At 42.4% G+C, this 16823-nt stretch overlaps 1 protein-coding gene across 5 annotated transcripts in view; it reads left to right on the top strand.

Annotated features, from left to right (window-relative positions):
- Positions 1 to 16823, top strand: part of epha8 (eph receptor A8) — a 265597-nt gene that overhangs the window by 131851 nt on the left and 116923 nt on the right. For all 5 annotated transcript variants that reach the window (XM_041981741.1, XM_041981742.1, XM_041981743.1 and 2 more), the window contains exons 3-5: positions 10007 to 10060; positions 11148 to 11291; positions 16066 to 16215. In XM_041981741.1, the coding sequence (XP_041837675.1) occupies positions 10007 to 10060; positions 11148 to 11291; positions 16066 to 16215 (348 nt within the window). The remainder of the gene's footprint in view (positions 1 to 10006; positions 10061 to 11147; positions 11292 to 16065; positions 16216 to 16823) is intronic.

Raw genomic sequence — 16823 nt, forward strand, 5'->3', positions numbered from 1 at the left:
TGTTTTTACTTAATTTTACTCACTTTTACACAATTCATTCGGGAGTACCAGGGGCACAAACACACTTAGTGAATATTTTATGTGTATTTTGCTGGAGTACCAGGGGCACAAACGGGACTGTTTCTAACAGTATTTATTAAAGTTTTCCACTCACTTTTATTCATTTTAATGTTTAATTCTAGGGAGCAGGGGCACAAATGGGACTTTGTGTATGTGTTCGACTGTGTATGTGTTTCGCTGTGTAGTACCAGTACCAGTACCAATGAGTACTTGGTCATATCTCAGCCATGCTTTGTGCAACGTGCATGGAACTTTTTCACACATGTTCCTATATTCCTCATGAGTAGATCTGTGAGTTTCAGCACAATCCATGGAGAAATGACCGAGTTATGGCCCTCGGTACACCGCGCGTTTCTCCCCCGCCTTCCTCCGCCATCTCCCCGCAGCAGAGCGCTTCAATCCCCCCAGCGCACGCTCTGTCACCCATAGATCCGCAGTCACCCAACTCTTGCTCATAACTCCCTAATCATTTGTCCTAAAATTCTGAAACTTTACACAACAGTTCCAAGTGTCGCATGAGTGTATCATGTCAGTTTCAGCACGATATGCAGAGAATTGAGCGAGTTATATCCATCTGTCCTTCGCGGATTTTCCCTGTGGCGTTTCTCCGCCGTGCGTTGCAGAAAAGCGCTTAAACTTTTCACACAGGTTCCCCAACGCCCCATGAATAGGTTCTGTGAGTTTTAGCTTGGTCCGTGGAGAAATAAGCGAGTTATGGCCTCTACACACAATCGAGTTCACCAGGGCGTTCCTCCTCCGTCTCCTTGCAGCAGAGCGCTCCTATCTTGGGTAGAGTGTAGAGGGTAGAGTCAGACTTCTCTCGCTCATAACTCACCAATCCTTGGTCAGGAAACTCTGAAACTTTTTACACGTTTTCCTCAACATGCACAGAGTGTGTCCTGTGAGTTTCGACTCGATCTGTCCAGAAATGACCAAGTTATAATCGCTGTCCCCGAACCTCACCTGACTCCCAATAGGACTCCCAAAGTCCTACACGTGTACAGTGGGTTTCAATCTGTCATAACTCGGTCACACATGATGCTAGGGTGCTCCAATTTGCAGCGTTTGTCCACTGTACGCCTCTCTATAAGTGTTCCAAGTTTGAAGAAAATCGGACCAATTCAGATTCAGACTCCTGAAGGTCCACTGAGTCTGTCACATCAATTTCAGATCGATCTGTCCAGAAATGTCCAAGTTATAACCGCTGTACACGAACTTCGCCTGATGCGCAATAATAAAGTCTTACACAAGTACAGTAACGTGTTCAAAAGGCCATAACTTCCCCAAATCTGAACCAAAATGGCTGAAAATTAAAACCGGGGGTACTTGTACCATGCTCAACAAGTGTGAGAAGTTTGTGGTTGATCAGACAAGCAGAAGAAGATCGTTAAACTGGATTTCGGACATGTCTGCATATTAAGATGATGGCCGTCACGTTTGAGCTAATAACTCCATTATTCCTGGACCAAAATGGATGAGACTTCAGATTTATGTTCCTAAACCCCCCATGAGTGTGCGACATCAATTTCAGATTGATCTGTCCTGAAATCACCACGTTATAACCGCTGTACTTGGCACCGTCTTGACGCCCAATTAGATATGTATTAGATGTGTATGGATGGATTTTTAATCAGTCATAACTCGGTCATACTTTAAGCTAGGGTCCCCAGATTTCTAACACTCCTTCATAAGTATTCCAAGTTTGAAGAAAATCAGACAAAGTACAGTCCAGTTATAGCATTCGGAAGTGTACACGCGTAAGACTTTATCATTGCGCCTCAGGTCGAGTTGGAGTACTCGATCATAACTCGGTCATACGTGCACGTAGAAAGCTGAATCTTGAGACACAGACTCCTGAAGGTCCACTTACACTGTCACATCAATTTCAGATCGATCTATCCAGAAATGGCCGAGTTATAGCTTCCGTTCCCCGAACATGGCGTAAAGCCCAGAATCCAAGTGTCAGACGTGGTCCATCCGTCCAGGGGAAACCCACTTTCCAGACTGTATTGGTTTCCCTCTGGTGGATCGAGTGCGTAACTGCGAGTGCATCCCCCTCTTTGACGATTTATTTTGGGGTGACCGTTGGGGGTACGTGTGCGCTCGGGCTGCCGAAATCTAGAGGAGACCCGCACAAGCGCGTGGACACCAGGCACGCCTCTCTACGCCCCGGGGGAGCCCGTGCAGTGCACCCGAAAAGTGCCCAAAATCAGCTTTCGGGCCCCATTGTGAGGTATAGGCTCGCGTACGTGGTGCCGACCATTTAGGCACTAGGGGGGAAAGGGCCAAAACAGCCTTTTTTGCCGGTCAGGCCTGGCAGCCCCAAGCGTGTTGTGAGGGTCTGCTCATAGATGTCTGACGTAACACCTTTATATGTTACAGGTATGTGTGTGTGTGTATGAGACAAGAGGTGCACTTATGTGCACGCCTGTAACTAAATGCTGAATCGTCCCACTGTCATCATTATAAACCAATAAAAATTGTGGCTGGTTCATTAAATACATTCTGTTCCTCTGCCTCAGTCTGCCTGATCCTGTTGGAGGGGTTGTACTGATAATTTCGTTGCACTTGTTGAAACAACAATAAAGTTCAGTTCAATTCAAACATTGAGTCCTGCGGGAATTCAAACTTACAACCTCCTGGTTGCCGTTGTTATGACAACAGGGTCTGCTCTGAGGCTGTGGGGAGTGAGGAGGTTCTGTGTGATTTCTAATTTTGATAAAACTTAATCTGGAATTGTGTCAGTCTAAAAGATATCAAAATGTCCTTTCAGTCAGTGAAAGTTTTGTATTGTATGACCCATTCAAACTTTGAATAAAGTTTCTATGTAAAAGCATGCCTGAGTTATAGCTCTATAAAGAGAGCTGGGTTTTTGGTCATGTCAGCAATATTCTATTCATTTCAATGGGACAAAAATTGCAGTATTCAGCGATTTTCATAAGAACTTTGAAACTTTTGTATTGCTGGCTGAAAACCGTGATGAAAACAAAATAATAAAGACAAAAAACAGACAAATAGTAACATGTGTTCTAATGCTTGCAGCATGAGCAACCATAAATAACAGAAGCTAGGCAGCAGAGGCTGTGGGGAACTTCTGCGTGTTGTGGTTCTGAAAATATGTGGAAAAATTGGTCAAATCCTGATGTCAACATCATCACATACATAAAACATGGAATAACCTAACAAGACACCGAACCTTCATGTTGTCACATAGTTGATATGAACTGAGTCTTTTTATCTGACATAGGTCATTCAGTTCAAGTTTATTGGTACAGCACTAGTTCATAATAGTCCTGTCAAGGCAGTTTTACTGATACAATCCATATCCATCTAATTTATTATAGCTATTGTTTTTAGCCTCATTAGTCCAGTTTATAACTTATTTAATTATTTTATTCATAGTCCCAAATCTGCACTTTGGAGTGAAGCTGACATCTCCTGGTAGTTCCTCTCTTACCGTGCTTAGGTAACGTCATGTGACCACACTACCTCCTGGTCCGATCCCCCTGAAGGTTAAACATCTGACCAATGATGGCTGAGAGCAAACAAGAAAACAGAGGACTCAAGTGCAGGATGAGAAGTCAAAACATGCAAAGTAGTGCAGGAGGCTGAGGGTTGATGTGCTCGTGTAGCAACATGAAGATCTCATCTACATGGATGAGAAGGTGTAACTGAAAAGATGAATAAAAACAACTAACTTTCTCAAGCTTTCATCAGTTGTTTACTTTTTTTGGTGTATTTCCTTTGACTGTGCATTAAGATGGATTAAAAAAAACTTGCGATTCATGGCTGACCAACGTGTCACCAGCTGTTTCCATCAGCGTATTCATGCCTTCTTCCCAGATGCTGATATTGTCAGGTGGTTCCCAGGAAGGGTCGGACACAAACACAGGTAATTAGGAAATCAAGCTTTAATTAAGCCTCTAAAGTAAACACTGATGCTGAGCAGAATGCAAACATAAGACAGAATAACACACAAAGCAGTAGTCCAGGACTGGGGCTTATGTAGGGAGATGACCAGGTGTACACTGATGATGATTGTGATTCACGGCAGGTGTGTCCAAGATGTCCGAAGCTGAGGGATTGTGGGTATTGTAGTGTTGTGGCCAGTGATCAGAACTCAGGTGAAGAGGAGCGCACCTGAGAGGAGGGCGCAAGCATGACAGATATTTTCCTGCATGTCATTCCTAAAGAAGAGCTCTCTTCATTTTTCCTATTGTTTATGTCCACCATATTATTCTGTTTTCCAGTTGGAACAACTCAGCTACTTCTTATTCTGAATTACAGCCATTAGTAATGTAGCAACATAGCCTGTATTCTGCACATGGTCAATTTTATTCCTGTAGAAGCAAATATACAAGGCTGGGTTGAAGCCATGACCAGTACTTATTTATTTTCCTGATTTTCTTTCATAGTAAACTTTTAAATGCCTCAATTACAAAAAACCTATGTCTAGTAGGAAAAGGAGTGAGAAAACATTAATGATTCATGATTGTGTCGTGATTAGTAGATTTATGGAGATCACTTAAAGGTAGGCTTGATAAGAATTATTTCAGAAGGTGGATATTTTCTGGTTCTTCTGTGGTGATGTTTAATGACAGAAAGCATGGAAATAAATTATTTGCCAAGTCATCAAAATGTGACATCAGGCCTGACTGTCTGCCAGCAAATCAATGATCCATCTTCTTCTTAACTTACTTTGATATTTTGATTGAAATAAAAAGGAATAGAAAACTTGTATCAATCTAGGACAGAAATTCCATATTTAACTTCAGATAGTTAAGTTCTAACATCATTACAGAGCCGTGTAAGGAAGCTCTGTAATGATCGTGGACTGGGACAACACAAAAATCATCGGATCAGCGAGCAACACATTCAAACGCTGGATCAAGGAGGCCATATAAACCAGGAGGTGAGACAAGAACACCATCAGCTGTAATAAGGGGTGTTCATGCAGTCCCACACACGGGATTCTCTCCTGCAAAGACCATCAGATGGCAAGAGGCTGGACCAGCTGGGCGCAGGAGGCGGCACCATCCAGGCAAAGACCTGTCAGATTGCTGGGTTGGCCATGCCTCCATATAACATCAGCTGATAAAGACACATCACGACACACGTCGGATGGCAGTTCTGGAGAAGACATGTCGAGTTAAAATTACACTTCCTTGAAACCTGTGATCAAAAGAATTCCTACAACTATAATGGGAAAATTGTTGTTTATCAGAGGGAAACTGATGCAAAACCGCATCCTGGTTGAAAGAAGTTAATGATGTGATATGTAGGTGTTACATGCCTGCGCACAGTTCACGTTTACATACGAATGCACATATGCACTGAGCAGCATCATGTGATCAGCTCTGGAAGCTTTGGGAACATCCCAGCTGAACTTTCCCTTTATAAGATGCAGGAAGCCTCAGCACCCCCCATCCCCCCCCCCCCCCCTTCATTTCCTCATCATTATCAGCTAAACTGAAACCGTCCTTGAACTTGTGAAGACCCTGACTAATTAGCATGGTGTGTAACCCCCCCCACCACCCTCCCAAATCTCCCTCATTACTCTGTCTTGCCATCACCATCAACCTTTCCTTTACTTTCATTGTTTGACTTTAGCTCCTAGTAGTCTTCCTCGTGGAGGAGAAAGAAAAGGAGTCAGCGTGGAGGAGGCGGTAGAGGAGGACGGGATGAGACTGAACCAGATGTTTATGAGCTCCACTCTTTTTGTTTCTGCTGCTTTTCTACAAACAGACATGAGGAAGAAGAAGTTAGCAGATCAGGGGAGGATGTTTGTCTAACAGCACGATAACAATGTTTTCTATGGTATAAACAGAAATACAGAGCTGGCGTCATTGGATGTCAGACCGAAGGAGGAAGAGAGGGGTGTGCACCAGAGAGGAAGATATGAAAGAGTAGAGAATTAATTGGCTGTAAATTGTGCTTGTGTTTCCTGTCAGCTCATCGGATCTCATCAAGCCAGATCACATGTGGCAGCATAAAACTGTTTCCTCCAAACGTCAACATCAACACGCTGACAGTACTCCGCTCGGACATCAGCGCTGCTAGAAATGCTTTCATTAAGTTAAAAATAAATACTTTGATAAATAGAGCTTTCGGGGGAGCCATATTTTTGCAAGTGCACCACACTTCCCAATTCATGTGCACACGCATGTATAAGAATAAGACTTTGAAAGTTTTAACAATCACAGAAAGCTAATTAAGCTGTCACCACTCAGGCAGGGCGGCCCACGGCACAAAACAAAACAAACTGTTGTGCTGTCCATGGTGCTGAAACAACAGCTCCTGTAGTGAGTCCGTCTTATTGGAACAGAATGGATCACCTGCATCTTAGCTTGGAAACACTCACGGACCATCATCAAAATAAGCACATACACAAACATCAGATGGGGCTAAATTCAGTTCTGATTATCAGCCCACCTTAGGTCAGTAGCTGCCACAGTGATCTGGGCTCCTCTGCCATTGCTGTCACTCCTGTTACAATAATCAAGCCGACTAAAGATGGAAGCTGGACTAGTTTTTCCAGGTCTTGCTGAGGCACAAGATCTTTCACCCTTGATATGATCTTAAGGTGATAGTAGGCTGACTTTGTAATTCCCTTAATGCGTTTCTAAAAGTTTAGGTCTGAGTCCATCATTACACCCAGATTTCTGATCTGGTTGGTGGTTTTTAGGTGTATAGACTGAAGCTCTGTGGTGACCTTTAATCATTTCTCTTTGCTCCAAAAGCCATCACCTCAGTTTAGTTTTTGTTTAACTGGAGAAAGTTCAGACACATCCAGTCATTAATCTCCTCAATACATTTATCAAGAGCCTGTACGGGGCCTCGGTCTCCTGGTGACATTGTAATATATACCTGTGTGTCATCTGTGTAGCTATGGTAACTAATGTTTTTATTTATGACGTGTGCCAGTGGGAGCATGAAGATGTTAAACAGAAGAGGCCCCAGGATGGAACCTTGGGGAACTCCACATGTAATTCTTGTCTGCTCAGATGTAAAGTTACCTATTGACACAAAGTACTTCCTGTTCTCTAAATAGGTTTTAAACCAGTATTGTGCAGTGCCTAAAACAATACGTCATTACTTAAAGATCCTGAGTTTATCAGCTACTTCAGAAAAGAATGGTCCTTATATTTAGAAAACAATGACGTGCCAGAAACCTCAGCGTGTGTTCTTTGGGAAGCAGGAAAAGCAGTAATGAGAGGGAAAATAATTTCCTTCTCTTTCCACAAGAAAAAGAAAAAACTATGAGAATTTCAGTTAGAACTCAGAATTAAATCCTTACAGGACGCTTACCATGTCTCCCCAGAAGAACACACTCTGAACGCTATAAGAAAAGCTAAACTTGAACTTAATGAAATAATAGATAAAAAAAACACAGTTCTTGGTGCAAAGACTTCGTTTGGAGAACTTTGAACATGGAAATAAATCTGGAAGGTTCCTGGCTAATCAGTTTAAAACAAACAAGGAGAAAACAACCATCTCCTCTGTCAGAGATCCAGAAGGAAACATCAGCCACGACCCTGACAAGATAAATAACACTTCTAGAAGATTCTAGAAAACTTCATGTAAATCACAATTAAACACAACAGATGAGAATATTGATCAGTTTCTCAGTAACATCAGTCTTCCAAATGGTCCAGGTCCGCATTGTGCAGGTTCAGATGGTCCAGATTCAGGTGGTCCAGGTCCAGATGGTTATCCAGCAGAATCCTACAAAGAATTCTGGACAACGCTGGCACCCACTTTCTACAATATGATATTAGAAATAAAGGAAAAACAAAAATACCTTCAAATATGAACTCGACAATTAAAACCAGGAAATGACCTGACACTTCCATCCAGTTACTGTCCAGTTTCATTAATAAATGTAGATCCTAAAATAATGATTAAAGCTTTGGCCAAAAGGATAGAAAAAATAACCCCTCTAATAATACATCCTGACCAAACAGGCTTTATTAAAGGTAGACATTCCTCTACTAACGTGTAGATTAATTAACATCATAGATTATTCTACTCTACATAACCTGGAATCCGCAGTAATTTCTTTAGACGCAGAAAAAGCATTTGACCGAGTAAACTGGAAACTTTTATTTGCAACATTAAACAAATTTGGGTTTGGGTCATCTTTCATAGATTGGATAAAAATATTATATAACAACCCAAATGCATGTGTGAAGACCAATGATCAAACTTCTCCAAGCTTCTGTTTGCAGAGAGGAACCAGACAGGGCTGCCCGCTTTCTCATCACTCTTTGATATTTTTATTGAACCCCTAGCTGCTGCCATAAGACAAAATAAAGAGATTAAAGGAATCCATGCCAAAAATATAGAACATAAGATAAGTCTTTATGCTGATGATGTATTACTTTTCCTCCAGAACCCACCGGCATCTCTGGACTATTGTTATGCCCATTAATTGTGACCTCAAATATGTAACTAATACAATTCAAAATTCTGCGTAGCACTCATTATACAGAACAAAGGATATTCAGGATGGGTCTGTGACAATCAAACATCTGCTCACACTGCACTGAAAACACACCTGACGACTATCTCCATGACTTGTGGTCCTGCACACCTGTCCGCAGGTTCTGGCTCCAGGTATGTGAAAACATGTCACTTGGGTGACATTAATATGACAATTAACTCTGCACACATGATACGCTCAACATTAAACATCACAAAGAAAACTATCCTGGTGAACTGGAAAACCAAAAACAATCTGTGAATTCAGCAGTTTAAGAATCTCTTAGTAGACCACATCAGTTGTGAGACAATGTCTGCCTCCTCAAAGAATCATTTAGCTGGTCCCCTGTGATTAGCTCCTTCACTTGGTGTAGGTGGAGGACTGTGACCTTGTTGCTTTTGGGGTTGGATATTGTTGGGGGCTTCCTTCTGGCTGCTGGTCCCTGGTTGTCTCCTGTGGTGGGAATCTAGACTGTTCACCCAGGGGATGGCAGCTCCATGTCCGGCCCTGTGGGGCTGTGCGGGGGTCTGCGGATGGGGTTGCCTCATGGCAGTGGGGCATGGCCACTGGTGGGGCATGGGTCAGTGGGCGTTGGCCGGGACTTGGTGGGGGATTATGGGCTCTGGTGCACGGAGGTGGCCCCCTCTCTTAGCGGTGGAGCCCAGCTGTGTTACCAGGGGGTGGGCTGGTGCATGCCCTGGTGTCTGGTTGCTGCCCCGGAACTCAGGGTATGGCACGGGGGCAAGAGGGAGGCTGAGTGAGGTTTGGGGGAACCGGGCTTATGTTTAACTCGTCCAGTTCCATTTGGATCGAGTTGCCCGCAAGGGGGCAAAGAAAAACAAGTTTTGAAAGCAGAAGGTCCCAGGTCATGAGTTGGACCTCCATCTGTTAGTCACATCAGATTTGTGGGTGTGCAGAAGATTAGTTCAGAAACTTCCCAGATTATGAACGTAACCCAAGAAGTGTGCTCCCCAATCCAGCCTGGAGAGCTGACCGGGTTGACCTGTGGAGATCGGGCCAAGTCGTACATTCCTAAGTTTTAGGGCTTACAGAACAGATGCCACTATTCTTTGGAAAGAATTGTCCTTTTTCTGTAAGAAAAAGTCCATCAGATGTTAATTAAATAAAAAAAATAAAGCAAAGTTCCTGCTGAGTTTCAATGTTTCCTTTGAAGAAGCTGGAATACGCTACACTGTTTTAAAATTATTGCAGTAAATATAGTTTATGTTATTTTCATATTTACCAAATTTCACCCAGTGGACCAGACTGGACCCTCTGGTGGGCTGGTTTTAGCCCCTGGGCTGTATTTTTGGCCCCGCTGACATAGATAATGAGGTTTAATTTCCCCAGCAGTTCCCTGGAAACGCAGGATGGCGTAGGAAAGATCATCTGCAGCTGCATGAGTCTGAGAACGATATGAACATGTGACTAACCAGGAAATTGTCTGTCTCTCTGTCTGTACAGTGGGATGCCATTAATGAGATGGACGAGTACTTCAGTCCCATCCACACATACCAGGTGTGTAATGGACCAGGTCTGTGCTGGTAGACCTCCCCAGAAGGACTTTAGAGGAAGATGTCACTGTGCTAAAGGGAAAACAGGGAAATTACAGCCTACATTAAGTTTGGGTTTGAAACACAATATGGATGAATTCATCATAAATTGTATTCAGTAATATGCAATAACCAGGCTGGAGCATGTTTATTTTTATTAGTTCCCCCATTTAATGACTAAATAATGGAGCTGAGTCTGATCTGCAGCCTCGATGCTCCTAAAGCAAGTCATACTTTAATTATGTATAACCACTACATGCATGTATATCCTGGCCCTTGTAACACGCAACTTTACAGATAACAGTAATTGTGGCTTTGTTGCACAGTGAAATTTCCTCGTCCCATCAGAGCTTTATATGTTTATATGTTATATGTTCCTCAGATCCAACCAACTAAAAGGAGTAAAATGGAAAACTCCATCAGGTTTTACGGTGTGTTGGGCCCAGATGAAAACAGATGATTGTCCTGTTTTAAATCAGTGGTTTTAGGGGTATAAATTTAAACTGGGAGCAGGTGTGTGTGTAAATGTATTTCTGGCTAAAGAAATGAAACTCATAAGATTATTAATAAAAGACTTCATTAGCTGAGAACCAAAATATCAAATGTCCTTGTTTACCATGTTGTACTATAGAAAACAGGCCGTTTCCAAACTAACTAAACATTTTACAGGTAAATTACTTTATTTTCTGTTATATGTCTTTCAGGTTAAGTTTTTATTGACGGTATGGTAGTCAGATTGATATGTGATGAAAACCAGAACACAAATAAAGTCATGCTGAAGAAAAAAACAGCTGAACATGGTGAGCTTGTGACCTGCTCTTTCCTAAATGCTAAGAAATAAATTAATCTGATACCTGGAGCCATTTCCAAGTAAAGTAAATAACGCTTGTACATTTCTACTAGTCGGCTCAGGCAACGTTCTCTGTATATATGAGCCAAAATGTTCTGCTTCTCAAAGCAAAGAAAGATCCAGTCTGGAGGTGAACATGTGGCGTCAGCCTGTAGCATCCTGAATTATTGCTGGTTCCACAGAAACTCTTTCTCTGATTCAGGTTTGTAACGTGATGAGTCCCAGCCAGAACAACTGGCTGAAGACGGGCTGGATCCCCCGGGAGGGAGCCCGGAGGATCTACATCGAGGTCAAGTTCACCCTGAGAGACTGCAACAGCATGCCCGGAGTCCTGGGCACCTGCAAGGTAATAACACAGATCAATGAGATGGGGGAGGGACTTATGCCCTTAATTTAAATTATTGTAGTGTTTAATTAATAAATGTTTGCTTTAAAACGAAACATAGTCTGCTGAAATACTGGAAGTATTCCTCAGAATAAAGGTTAAAAATGGCTGATGCAAGCTCACACTTTTCCGAGCAGCTCTAATTATCGCCATCTCACCCTGCAGACGAGAACCGACCGTAGCTTCCAGCTCGGGGTGGGAGTTTATTTTAATCACACAAACAGAGAGCTGCCACGCAGACTGACCAAAGTTAGCGTGGAGTTGGCTTCACAGGTGTGGTGTTGTGGTGCTTCTGTGCATTGATTTTTAAACATCTAATTTACCCTGAAAACCATGAAATGTGCATTAAAAAGAAAAGCTACCAGGTGTTTTTACAGCCTTGGAGTTCTGTCATGTTACAGCTTCAGCAGCTCAAACATCCGTCAGGCTGTTTTTATCTTTCTGCATGTAGAGCTGATATGATCTTCATGGTGTGAAGGAGCTTCCTGCTACTTTTCTTCTGCATCAGGCACATTAATGGACAAAGCAGCTGTGGCTTCGTTTGGCTTTGATCAGCTGTTCAGACGAATCTGACATTAAATGAATAACAGCTGCAAACATGATTTAGATCTGTTTAGGCTTTATTTTTGTCTTTTTCCACAGTGTCTATCACTCACTTTATTTATACAGAAATAATTACAGAGAAGAAAAAAACTGAAGTCTCTCACAAACACAGAAATCTTCTGTTTTGAGCTGACAGTATAAACCTAACCTGAGGAAACCGCATCAGTGGTGAATCTGATGGAAATAATATATTAAAACAGATTAAAGAGGATTTTTAAAGACATTAAAACAAGTTAGGAAAATAGAAGAAATTCAGTAAAATAAACTAAATAAATAAAAAAAATAACTGAATGTTTTCTTTAAAAAAATCATCAAATACAACTAAAATAGAATAAAAAACTAATTTAGATACTTAAAAGAAGCTAAACGATGCTACCTAAAAAGCCAGGTTAGAAGGGTAAAGCGTTGATGTTTTCTATCGTCCCTCCTTTTCTTTCCTTCCTTTTATTAGGAGCTCCATTAGCGGCAGAAAGCTGCAGCTTTCTTCTTGGATGAGAACAACAATCTGAAAGGTATTCTATTCTACTCTGTTTAAATTTATTTAGTGGCACTGGAGCAGACTGCGGGCAGTAGCTAAGGTATGATCATATCAATGCTTGGGTCATTTGTTTCGCTGCGTCAGATGTCAGAAATACAGCTTTTCTTTTAACGGAGGAGATGACACGATTTTTGTAATGTGTGTATTCCATGTTAGCTTATCATCAATAACTATGCCCAGAAGTTTAGCCTCATGTAGCTTCTGAAGAAGTAGACCATCAATACACAGATTCAGTTGTGGGTTATCGCTGATATATATACATATATATATATATATATATATATATATATATATATATATATATGACCTTCCCTATAGTGTGTATCAGTATATAACCCATTATCAGAAAAATATTTCTCAGCTTGTTTATACACCATGTCTTCCAGAATCTTGCTTAGTGTAGGAAAAATATTAATAGAATGGCAATTTGGACCATAAATCTCTAACGTCTTGTCCTTCAGAGGAATAATTTTGGTAGTTTTCCAGACTTGTGGACAAACGGAGCAGGTGAAACAGATTAACTGTATGGCGGAAAGCAGCAGAAACCAAGTCTGCAACCGGTTTCAAAGGTTTGTTGTCAAGATTGTCTAGACCAGGTGGTTTCATTTTGAGATCACTAATAGCTTTTATATCAGTTACAATACTTTTTTAAAATTAAAAGTACATATTTTATTGAACACGATTTAATTTTATATAATGCCATAGGATATATTATTATCTGTGTATAACAATGTTTTGCCTAATTTGTCTATTTTATCTAAATAGTAGCTAATAAAATAATTAGCAATCAATGGATCAATAGATTTAATTAGAAATTTACTATCTACTTCAATAAAAGATGGAATAGTATTACTACTCCTACCCAGTAAATGAATGATTATAGTCTATAATTATTATTATTTTAATATCACTAATCCTCTTATCATGATGCCATTTTGCTTGGTGACCACATTCCTTCATTTTCTATCACTTTTCCAGTCTAGATGATCACCAGTGATAATAGCAGCTTTTGAACTTGATCTCTCTAAAAGGTTCCTCTTCAAATGTGGACCAAAGAAAAGAAAGTTCCCCCTGAAGACCCAAGGGTTCAACAGGTTTACAAAAGACCACCACCTGGCCACTTGGTCCACAGTCCTGCAGGTTTTAGATGTTTTCCTGTTGCAGCATACCTGGATCAAATCATCAATACCACATTTCCACTGAGTGGTACGGTTCAGGTCAGGGGACCCATGCAATCAAACCACTTCTGAGAGATAAAAACCCTGCAGGAGTTCAGCTGTTTCACTCCACCGTCGACTCAAAGCTGAAAAGGTAAAAAGAAGCCAGCAAACATCAGGGAGTTCTGGTCGGCTCCAGAACTACAAACTTCCTTATCATAGCTTCATTGTTAGTTTTGTCATGTTCGCAGTTGTCGCTCTATGACACTACGCTAGGCATCTGGGCTAACACCGATTTGAATCGCACCAACCTGAACCAACCCGAACCATACCAACCTGTACCCTACCGTCCTGAAACGTACCGACCCGAACCATACCAACCTGTACCCTAGCAGCCTGACCATACCGTCCTGAACTGTACCAACCCAAACCGTTTGAACTTGTACCCTACCAACCTGACCGTACCATCCTGAACCGTACCAACCCGAACCATACCAACCTGTACCCTACCAACCTGACCGTACCGACCTGAACCATACCAACCTGTACCCTACCAACCTGACCGTACAGACCTGCATCATACTGACCTGAACCCTACCAATTTGAACCGTACCAACCCAAACCCTTCTCCAGACCATCTGGAGTCCATCATTCTCCAGAGAGCAAAATTATTCACAAGTAGACAGCATTCAAGACAACTGCCAATCTTCTCAGGAAAGGACGACCCAGAAAGTTCAGCCTAAAATCAGACAATGCCCAGATAAACTGTCAAAAACACAAGAATTACATCTCAGACTCTCCAGGCCTCAGTTTTCATGTTAAATATTAAAGTTCACAACAGAACAATTACAAAAATGATACCAAAGCTCATTAGGGGGGAACCAAGCACAGGGTATCGGCAAAAACACCTTTCAGCACGGTGGTGGAGGTATAATGGTCTGGACACCATGCAGTCACTGAGTAAACCATGAACTCCTCTTGATACCAAAGTATTCTAGAGTCACTGTTACGGCCCCTGCTGTTTGCAGACAGCTGTGGCCGTCTGTGTTTGATTAGGGGCGGCAGAGCGCTGCCCGGAGTGGCCAAGGCCAGCGCCTTTGTCCCCACCCCTGTGTGACTGGCACCCCTCTGGACCAGTCAGGCTGCAGCCTACGGGAAAGCTCAGGCTGAAAAGGCTGCAGCCGAGGCAGGTCTGGAGGGGGAGAAGCCAGAATGGCTCCAGCCGCTCTCCCCCTCATGTTGTGCACCGGGTGTGTGTGTGTCGCGACCACCTCCCTTTCACAATGGGTGCTTTAAGTGTTTAGTTGAGTTAAGTTTACTTTGTGTTTGTGTTAGAGCTGGGCTAGGTTAGCGTTTTATTGTGTTGTGACGACGGTCACTTTAGTTATGGGCCTGTTGCTTATGTTTGGTTTTAGTTTCCTCACCGAGTTGCGGTTGTGTCTGTGTGTGCACTCGGTGAGTGTTTGGTATAGGTTTTGGTTTGTTTCTTTCTGCAGGTCCGCTAACCCCAGCTCATCTTTATTTTGTTTTACAGGTTGTCCATCACTTTCACGGAAATTGTAAATAAATGTGCTTTTATTTTGAAGTACCATCTGTCCTCACCGTGTTTCTTTGTTACGCCCTTCCATACCCCTGAGTAGGGTCGTAACAGTCACATGAGTCCATCTGTCCGACAGCTAAAACTGAAACTGTCACATTCAGCAGAACACAGCAGCAGATCTACAGGACCAGGAATTAAACTGGTCCAGTAAGAGTCCAGACCTCATCCTGACTGCAGGAACCAGACAGACTGGAGGGAGAAGAAGACTCAGCGTGGTCCAGTAAGATTCCAGACCTCATCCTACATCCAGAAACCAGACAGGCTGGAGGGGGAGGAGGTCTCAGTGTGGTCCAGTAAGATTGCAGACCTCATCCTACATCCAGGAACCAGACAGGCTGGAGGGGGAGGAGTTCTCAGTGTGGTCCAGTAAGCTTGCAGACCTCATCCTACATCCAGAAACCAGACAGGCTGGAGGGGGAGGAGGTCTCAGTGTGGTCCAGTAAGATTCTAGACCTCCTCCTGACTGCAGGAACCAGACAGGCTGGAGGGGGAGGTCTTGATCTTCTTATTTCAGTGATTTATGGGTCTTTCTTCTGCACAAACAACAATAGTAAGATGTTGGAACATACCTGACATGTTCCAGCTGTCACCTGCAGCCTTCCTCAAAAATGTGATCAGCTGTTTTTCTGAGGTGTTGGATCATGGAGTTGCTAGTCTGCTTCCTGATCTTAATTTCATGGACTGGGACACCTTAGAATGTTCCCTCTCAGTTTGTGTTTATATTTCCACTTGACATTCAGTGTCCACATAGAATAAATGGTATTTTAATGAGTACTTGGTATATAATACTATTACACAGACACGCATTCACCTCCAGCTCTGTTGTGTGTTCTGCAGGAAACCTTCAACCTGTATTACTTTGAGTCGGACAGAGTGGCAGGCTCGTCCATACGGGAGAACCAGTTCATTAAGATTGACACGATTGCTGCTGACGAGAGCTTCACCGGAGTGGACCTGGGGGTCCGCAGACTTAAACTCAATACCGAGGTACGAGCTACACTACACAGCATAGAAACTACCACTGACACAGCAGGGAAATCTTCTCCCAGGCTTCAGAAAGCAACATCTCTCTTCATGTGGGAGCTTTGTTAGGATATTTACCATCTGCAGCCTTGGGGACCCTCTTTTTTAATTTCTTCTTGCAGATCTGAAAGTAAACAAATATAAGAGTTTTAGTATCTTGGGAAATAATTTGATATTGATGAAGGCTCCAAATTTGATGTTGAAAGGTGGAAACTTGCTGTAACTGATGAAGGGAGACAAAGATGTAGAAGAAATGTGTTTGTCTGTAACTGAGTTGCAGATGAATTGGTGTTGAACAGACTCCTAATATAACCCCAGAATCTCATCCACCTCTCATTCAGCTCTTTGTCCCCAGCAGACTCTTGTAATCTTTTAAAGATGTCTCGACCAGTAGTTTTCCAGCTCTCTTTGGCCATTGGCTGCTTTTTCAGGCACCTTCAGTCCAGTTCTGGGACCTGAACACTTTTAAAAGATTGTGGGTGTTACATGTGATGCAGGTGTTGCAGATGTTATTTAGGTTGCAGGTGTTGTTTGTGTTGCAGGTGTTGCTTAGGTTGCAGGTTTTATGGGGT

Source organism: Melanotaenia boesemani, chromosome 3, assembly GCF_017639745.1.
Source record: "Melanotaenia boesemani isolate fMelBoe1 chromosome 3, fMelBoe1.pri, whole genome shotgun sequence".
Taxonomy (NCBI): Eukaryota; Metazoa; Chordata; class Actinopteri; order Atheriniformes; family Melanotaeniidae; genus Melanotaenia; species Melanotaenia boesemani.